The 9,461-nt window shown below is 40.1% G+C and overlaps 1 protein-coding gene across 2 annotated transcripts; it reads left to right on the forward strand.

The window, feature by feature from the left end:
- The first annotated feature begins 6,040 nt into the window (after positions 1 to 6,040).
- LOC123402973 lies at positions 6,041 to 9,229 on the forward strand. Of its 2 annotated transcripts, none has more exons than XM_045096945.1 (10): positions 6,041 to 6,386; positions 6,647 to 6,837; positions 6,928 to 7,105; positions 7,188 to 7,426; positions 7,533 to 7,739; positions 7,835 to 7,939; positions 8,015 to 8,116; positions 8,241 to 8,612; positions 8,695 to 8,931; positions 9,047 to 9,229. In XM_045096945.1, exons 2-10 carry the CDS (start codon positions 6,652 to 6,654, stop codon positions 9,218 to 9,220), a joined length of 1,800 nt encoding a protein of 599 aa, XP_044952880.1. In that variant the 5' UTR covers positions 6,041 to 6,386; positions 6,647 to 6,651; the 3' UTR covers positions 9,221 to 9,229. The 2 variants fall into 2 exon arrangements, with proteins under 2 accessions (XP_044952880.1, XP_044952881.1); XM_045096946.1 differs by having other exon boundaries at positions 7,197 to 7,426.
- The last annotated feature ends 232 nt before the right edge of the window (positions 9,230 to 9,461 follow it).

The raw sequence follows: 9,461 nt of genomic DNA on the forward strand, positions 1-9,461 counted from the left end.
GGGAGAATGCATTAATTCATGTTCTTTTGCTGCATGGATTAATTGTTCTCTGGTGATTGGTGATTGTACTGGTTTTTAAAATGAGTCATCAAATTATTATTTTTGAAAACAAGGACGATCCCTAGCATCTGCATCGAGGGTTGCATACAACCATCTTTATTATATTATTCAACGGAACCTACAAAATTAAAATACATGAAGCAATATGAAGCCACATTCATGGCGATTAATATCGCTAAGCATATTACCTTAGATGTGCGCAGACAACGCACCAGCGAACACCATCTAAGCAGCCCCATCAGCGAGCCGAGATCACTAACTGCTCTAACAGACCCTTAACGTGCAGCGCATGCCCCCCCCCCCCCCTTCCCCAAAACAATGATGACCCACAAATACAAAGTCGAGGTAAGAGGGGCCGTGTTAACATTGCTCTACTCTATAGGTGACTGAAAGATTGCCAGGAAAAGACTGGTGAATCCTACCATACGAGAAGAAGTTAAAAAACACATTTTTTTTCTTTTGTCCGGGAAACAGAAATGAAAATTTTGATGGCTTGGTTTCTCTAGCAGCGGCCAAGCAAAAACAAACAGGTGAATCCTATCGTTATCAACAAAAGCGAGTGAAAAGGAAATAAGTATATACTTATCTCTACATGACTCTGCCGGCTCCTATGAATTATTGCACTGGCGAGACCCATACGAAACATATGTATAGTGATAAACAAACTGACTCGGTAACGAAGAGTTGTTGGAACTGGTCTCTTTTAGTTAAGCCGAGTAGGCCTCTCGGCAATGTGTAAAACTTTGCCAAGTGAGAGCTCTCGGTAATGAACCGAAGGAACCGACATTTGTGATATCACTTTACTTTGCTGAGACGCAATGTTTGGTCTTCGCAAACTGTTTGCCGACGGTCCGACATATGGTTCTCGGCAAAGTTCCATTTTCCTGAGAGGTGTACCCGAGGTGTCTTTGCTAATAATAATTTTTGGCAAATACTTTGCCGAGGGTTTTTGCAAATTCGCCGAGTGTTTGTTGCAGCCGTTAAACAAGTGAATTTCAATAGTGCCAGCGAGAACCAGCTGGAACATGTGGCAGCCCTATGTACATCATCCATTTACAAATGTCTAGTTGCTTATCTCGGCAAAGCATGGTGCCACTTGGCCATTGCCATCTCCTTCCATCGTCAGTCAAGTAACTTTATTGTGCTGAGTGGCCATCTTTGGCCCTGGGTAAATCCTTTGCAGAGCTCCAAAAAAATGTCCCGACAAACCCGTTTACCTGAAGAGAGACACTTGACAAATACATTGCCGATTTCAATTGGAGGCTTCCCTAGTTTGTTCTGGTACTCACAAAATATCGAGAAGTACACAAAATTTATTGATTCTCAATGGTGCAGCCAATCTTAGACATGTATTTCCATAATTGAACTACATTATTTTGGAAGTGCATTCTTTCGTACTAGTAGGATAAATTTTTCGCGAGAATCTGGGATAAGGTTTCTAGCCTGTTTGTAAAAGTAGTCTACTTTTTCTAAAAAAGTGGGTCCCAAAAAAATCTTCTTCCAAAACTGCACAAGAGTTACTATCCGCTAATAATAATCTTGATGACAAATGATTCTGGAATGATGGAAATAGTTGAAAATTTGGTGAATATCTACATATTTACTAGTGCAGAAAACGTCATCAGTGTGCAGAAGGAAAGTCGGACAGTTCACTTGCATAAGTGCGGAAAGAAACGTGCATGTAAATAAAGGGAACATTCTCATCGGCAAGTAACGGTACCATTGGCTCCGAAAACCTGACAAGTGATTCCTATCACTACGGAAAGAAGCTTCTAAATAAATACAACAAATCATTGTTTATCTGAAATACTAGAACTAAGAGCAACGGAAGACAACAAATCTTAGTTTTAATGTACAAATCTTAGTTTTAATGTACAAATTACTGTCTAGACATGACTCAGACCATGGCTAGGATAAGTAGACCGGGCGGAGGTCCGGTTAGCAATCTCATGCCTTGAAATTGATATACGCAATTATACATCACAAACAGGCCAATCACATCTTAGGGAAAGAAATTCAAAAACGGTGACTACAGTGTCCGTCAAGCAAAACCGGAAAGGTGAGTCCTATCATTGTCAAAAGAAAAGTCTCAATAGGAAATATGAGAATACTGATCTCTAGGTCTCTCCACAGGCTTCCAAGATATATATATCAGACTATTGAGTCCCATCATACCGAAAGAAATGTATGTACGTTGAAACATGTTCGGAATTCGGGCGCATGCATTGAATTCATGAGGTGATTGCTATCTGGTGATTACACTAGTTTTTAAAGATGAACCAAGAATACAAAGTGGAGGTAAGAGGGGCCATAACACTGCACTAGTCTATACGTAACTGACCCTGGAAAACCAGACGGCTGAATCCTACCTTACGAGAAGAAGTTAAAAAATTGACAATTCTTTTCTTTTTAGGGGAGAAACAACAACAATTGTGATGGTTTGGGGTTTCCACCTGCGGCCAAGCAAAACCAGATATGCGAGTCCTATCATTCTCAGCAGATGCTTCTGAAAAGGAAATAAGACAATACTGATCCTTCATGACTATGCCGGCGGCAAAGAAAGATCAGACTGGTTAGTTCCATCCTAAACTCTCCACGGGGTAACACATTTGGAATTTAGGATCATGCACGGAAGTCACATTCTATTGCGGCCTTGATCGCCCTCTGGAAACGGTACTTCTTTACCTTCCACGACTTTCCCTGACTCGTTGTCGTCTTGCTAGTCTAGTCACTACACAGAGACGTTTGCATGTAAAACAGTAGTGCAGATATGTGATATTGGCACCCTGGCACGAACACAACACCATCAACCTCATTGTAAGGACGGTATGAAAAGCCCTGTCATTTCCATTTTCTCACACATCATAGATATCCTTTCCGCCGAGTTGTTGCCACGTGAAAGTATTGATATGGACCAAGAGTTTGGGGGTGGGGTGGGGGAGTGTGAATAGGTACATTTGCAAATTTTACTTAACTATTAGCAATGGTGAACCTAAATAATCCCTAGAGCTCGGACAAGCACAACATAATGAATTCAACAAGTTGTACTGAAAGAAAGGCCAATTCACCAAAGCTAACCACATGTAAGATGAATTGTCACTTTAAGATCCGATCTATATATGTTTTGTTTGGATTCATTTGATGTCATTGCCGCATAATTTATAGACGTATATGTTCCCTAATCTTGTAGTCATGCACTAGCCATAATTAGATGACTGGTCTTCCATAGGGAGTCATTTGTTAGTTGGGTTTCATCTTGCATGTAATCAATCGCAGTGAAAAATATTGAAAAATTATTGAATAGTGTTTTTACTTAAGAGTGAGGTGAAGACAATATACTATGAACATCATGTCATCATACTTAATGCAATAATATACTTTACTTAATACTTGGAGATGCATGGTGCTCAATGAATGGTCTTAGGGTGGAGTATTCGCTATAAGTCAATAGATGTCCGGTTTGGATGCCTACATGCAATTATGCCATGTATAATCGTACTCATAAAAGAGCAACTTAAACCATACTCAACTACAATTTCTTCACCATGACGCGTTATATTTTATTGGATATATGGCAGTTTGAAAATAATGATAATGATCCCAATTAATTCATCCATGTTGCTTTCAAACTCGATCAAGCGCTTTTAAAATCATTTTCTTTCATTTCTTTACATACAAACAATTGTTCCAACTAACATTTGTAATAATCCTTGTAACTCACCAAGCTATAAAAAGTGGCAATCTTACTAGTTTGGTTTGGGGGCCAAGCAAGTTTTGTATTTATAGGTGTAGTTACTGATTATTGGTAGCAATTCAAAGCTCCCACTAGATCAATAAACCTTAAGGTCGTTCACCTGAGAGATATTACTGCTTTCCATAAACCTTTGCATATTGGGGCCACACACCTTCATAGATAAGACGAAGTAGGCACTACAATTTTTTCATGTTGTTTGGAAATCCATACATTGTTTCAACAACTTCTAGATTTAATTTTTTGTTCTCTTTCATGGCGTTACTTAGGTCTACTCTGTATTGTACAACCGATCCAGAGATTTTCTCTACTTCTCTTGCTTGCCAATTCACCTTCCATATCCCATGAACACAGGTTTCTAAGAGCCTTATTTCTACAACTGGTCATAACATGTATCATTCATAATCGACAATGTCCATGGAACAAAAGACTGGAGACATATTGATAATCCAGATAGTGTTACAATGTCGTTGTCAATGTATCTTCGATAGGTAAATGTACTTCTTTGTTGTTTTTCAGGGTATTGACCCCTTCATTATCTCATAATGCGCCTACCACCTCCTTCAATATTGGGAGGTACAAATAGATATTGTTCTATAGTTGAGTCGGTCCATGAATCAGCATAAGCAGGACTATGTATTTCCGTCTCATGTAAAGCCAGTACAGGAGGTTATACATTCCTAAAAAATAACGGACAAATTATATGTGTGTTGATCTTGTTGACAAACGGAGTTAATCCATCCGTACTGTCACCCAACGTGAGGTCCTTGGTTCTGCAAGAAATTCTTGGTATACACAGCAGAGTGCTTTCCATTGGCAGCCATCTACAGGTTGTCTAGGCACAACATCATATTTATCTGCGAGCATCCTATCCTTATTCCAATGCATAATCCTATCGGCGTGCAGTTGGTCAAAATACCCCGTACAACCTTTCTAGCATTTTTCTTTACAAGCTCTTATCGGCGTTCCTTGCATGTTGGGAACTATTTTTTCTGCTTGGTCATTCTAAAAATGGGTGCAATCATTATCACACTCTTGGTATATTATACTCCCTCCGTTCCTAAATATAAGTCTTTTTAGAGATTTCACTAGTAGACTACATACGGATGTATATAGACATATTTTAGAATATAGATTCACTCATTTTGCTTCGTATGTAGACCACTAGTGAAATCTCTTAAAAGACTTATATTTAGGAACGGAGGGAGTATGTGGCAAATCAAGAGGCACACAATCTTTTTGGCCTCACTAGTACTTCGACGCAACATATTCCTCTCGGGAAAACCTTGGTGTAGATACTCCATTGTTATATGCCACATCCAATCTGGCATGCATTTTTTATTTTTTATTGATGTCTAGAAGTTTCAATATGATGTTCAGCCGGGTGTGCTCAAAATGGTTTTGCCCGCCTTCATCTACCACCGCTTCGCCGTCAGATAAATTATCCTCCCCCTCACCATGAAATTGTACTGAGGCACGAAACCATGTCAGAGAAAGCGCGTCTTCATACAGCCAGTATAGGGGTCAATTTTCAATAGGACATACTGATTGCGAGAAATTTGAAAAAACAGATATGAATGACTGTGTGTACAAAACATTGGCCACTATATACATTTCGTGCAAAAATAAACACATGGACAACGCAAAACAACTGACGTGCAACACAAGGTTGGCAAAAATACACACAAGGGTGGCAATGCGAAATAAGTTTTGTTCTCAATACCCCAAAATCTACTGAACCCCTAATTGTCCGTACAGTTTTCTTAGCTGACCAAGTTTGCAGTTCTAACACTAATTGACATTGTACTAGCTTAGCGAGATAAACGCCTACTACTTGCCCAGAGGTAGATGTAGATTTCGCCTTATCCAGAGCCTCGTTGTTGTGGGTGCCAACCGGCATCCCCCCTTGGGGTGGTCTACGCTGGCGTCGCCTCGGTTGGCAGGTATATTCTGCGACGCCACTACAACAAGTACGTCATTAGGAGGCATTTTATTAACGGCGATTTCCTAAAATGCCTTAAAATCATGTACTAATGGCAGTTTGAAAAAGTGCCTCCAATTGTTACTGGCATTCCGGCCGAGAGCGCCTCTAATACTAATTTTATTATACAATTTGACCCTTGATGTTTGACTATTTACGAAACAACCCTCCCAGCTCTCTCTGAACATCGGCGGACAACACACAAAAAAGAAAAAAGAAAAAAGAAAACTCTCTCTGGACATCGCGGTGGACACCTTGTGTGCAGCCGCAGCCGGTAGCCGCCGCCGCCGGTAGCCCTCCCCGCCGCTCCACTCGCGCCGTCTCCCCGCCGCTCCACTCGCGCAATGCTCGTGGCCGCGCCGCTGGTTTAACTTTGGGGGAAGCTCTGATCCGGCGGCCTCCGGACCAAATCGGCCGCATCCAGCCGCCCAGTTCGACCCTCTTCCCGATCCCCCCACTCGCGCTGGCCAGGCCGAGGAGGCAACGGAGGAGGAGGAAGGTGGCCCTCTTCCCGATCTCCTGAAGTTTTGTTGCTGTGCACGGATCAAGCTCGCTCACGTTCTGTTGTTGATCCAACGCCCAGGTGCACACAAGGTGTTTGAGATAATTCTCCTGAACTTTTCTACATCGTTTTACTTTCCTTTTGTGTTTGTGCTAGATGTTCTACATCGTTTAATACATGTAGATTGACTATATGTATGTGCTAGATGAAACTCTCCCAGCTACTTTCCTTTTCTACATCGTTTGAGATAATTCTCCTGAACAATCATTTTGGTTTGACATTGTGCAGTTTTCCTAGTTTCTAATCACTGAAATATGTATTTTCTAACTGAGTTTCGAATTGTACATGCCAGGAAATATGATGACTTCGGGGTCAAGATCTGATGCATTCAATGAGTCCCATGTATCTAACCATGAACGAAGATTGAATGAGCTGAATTATAGAGTCAGAGAAGTTAATCTACCACAAATGGAATGCATCAATGTTATCAAACAAATTAAAACAGAAGCTTCAAATAGGGATAAATTAAAACACTTCACTATGGTAAGCTCTTTAAATGCTTGGTGACTTCTTGTTTTTATTACTTCTGATGGTCTTGATAACTGTGAACACTTGTTTTTATTGATTTTGAAGAATTCTAGAGCCGAAGAACATGATGACTTAAGGAACCATGAGGGAAGTGGTGATGAAACTGAATCAGAAGATGGAGAAGATGACACTGAACATGGTGATGAAACTGAATCAGAAGATGGAGAAGAAGATGAACATGAACAAGAAGAGGAAGTTAGACAAGAACATCAGCAAACTCACGGTTAGTTCTGAGGGTATAAAAGAATTTACATGTGCTTGTTATGCATGGGAATAATGGTAGTTGCTATCTGTTCGTATACGAGAAATTGTAGAGAAGACTAGAAGAGGACCTACTCACATGAGGCGCTTCTGGAAAGAACATGATGTTGATAACAAAATTAATTTGAAGTTCAACAGATTTGGTCAGCCATGTGGTTTGAAGACATGCAAGCTGTCAAATTTTATTGGAACCCTAGTGAAAGGAAAAGAAATATCCTTAGCTGCTCAAAACTGGAGCAAAGTACCAAAGTTAGAGAAAGAAAAGTTGTGGGATTCTGTTCAGGTATGTCAATGCAATCTAACATACATATTTGCATCTTCAACAAAGAAGTCATTTTGTTCTTCAATGAACAAGTTCTACATATTGCCACAACTATCTTTTATAATAGGCTTTTTTCAACATTGACGAGTCATACAAAAGATGGGTGTTGAGATCAGCAAGTAAAAAATGGAAAGACTTCAAGGTTGTTTTAAAGAGGAAATACTACAAAGCTGATTTGTCACGGGCACGCAATATTCTTAATGGTTGCGATAATAGAATCCCAATTGGACACTGGGAGTGGCTAGTAAAACACTGGAGAACAGACAAAGCTAAGGTGAGTACTCAATGTTGTAGTTTTGTATCCTATGCTGAATATTTATTCTACATATAAGCTTGTTATGCATTTCTTCACCATATTTGTGTGTCCAGGAAAAATCTGAGAGAAACAAGGCCACTCGGGCATCGCAACTCGAGGGATGCAACGGGACCCACACCGCTGGATCACGAAGTTTTGCAGTTGTCCTTGATCAAATGGTAATACCTAGGCGTGTTAACTAGTGTATTATTAAATCGTGTAACTACCATCTCAGTATTTCATCTCTGCTTCAGGAGATGGTAGAGGGTAGGGAAATTGGGCGTGCCGAGCTTTACGTGGTTACACATACGAAAAACGATGGATATCCAGTCAACCAACAAAGTGGAGTAAAAATGGTATGTAGTTCACTTGATAGTGCTCTGTTCTATTATATTCCTAGGTAGCTTTCATTTGATACTGCTTTATTCATTGCTTAATAAAATTCATGCTTGCAATCCTACTGTTATATGAACCTTCCAGGATGACATTAAAAAAAGGATTCGGGCAGATCCTTCTTTGATTGGTGAGGAGGCTCGTGATGGTGATCTTTATTCATCAATTTTCCCAAAAGAAAAGAAAGGAAGGCCAAGTGGCCTTGGTCTATTAGTAGGCGGAGTGGCTTCGGAGCGCCTTGCTCAAGTTGAAGCTGAACTACATGCTGCTAAACAAGAGAACGTGGAGCTTCGGCATGTGGTGCATACTCTGGTAGCAAATCAAACTTCAATAATGGCCAAGAGTGAGAGAATGGAAGAACAGTACAACGAGCTAAAGAGTTTGATCATAGCTTCTAGGGGGTCTGTTGAAATGGGAGGAATTCCAGAAAAGGAGCTTCCAAATAAAGATCCTTCTAAGGTGATTCTTGTTTTCATCTTTTATATTCAGTCACATTATTTGAACATTTACTTCTTGGTAAATATGAGTATCCACATACTAGGACTTGGAAACCATGAATGATGAAGAACATGCAACTTCACTTTCATATGCTACCAAGGCATCCGAGGCAATGGCTGCTCCAAAGCATCTGGATAAGGTGAATGCAAACAAACTGGAATCAAAGAAGACAAAATCAACACTACCAAGTCTTGTGCATGTGCCGAAACTAATGAAGACAAAGAAAACTCAACATAAGAAACCAGTAATATTTCAAACACCGATCCAAAAGGGGCCAAAGGTATTTTTTCTATATTTATCTCGCCTTATTAACCAACTAATACCTCTGTACAGAAATATTTGTAGTTGTAGTAGGCTAAGTTAGAAGGGTTACTTAGTACATTTGCAATTCACAGGATGGATTAGAAGATATCATAAAGTGTGGCAAGGAAGTTAGTTTGACGTCACCAAATAGTACAAGTGTGGTGGCAATGGGAACCATTCAGAAAACTGATAGAAAAGCTAAAGCTACTGATGGCCAACCACTAGCTGATTGTGTTGAAGTTCTTGTCAACATCGTGCTCAAATAAACAACTGAGCTGCCTCGTGCACAAGGAAAAATAAACAAGCTAGGAAATGCCCAAGCTAGGTGTATTCCATGGCCACGCAAAAATGTATGATACATGACACTTTGCTAACTCATTTGCCATGTTCTTGTATATGCAACTATTCTGAACTCTTTTTTATGCAGATTATGCAAACAGATGATACTACCTTGCTGCACTCTAAGGTACTATCATAGCTCATAGTTGTTGTTTTGTGCTCATATTA

This window comes from Hordeum vulgare, chromosome 6H, assembly GCF_904849725.1.
Source record: "Hordeum vulgare subsp. vulgare chromosome 6H, MorexV3_pseudomolecules_assembly, whole genome shotgun sequence".
Taxonomy (NCBI): domain Eukaryota; kingdom Viridiplantae; phylum Streptophyta; class Magnoliopsida; order Poales; family Poaceae; genus Hordeum; species Hordeum vulgare.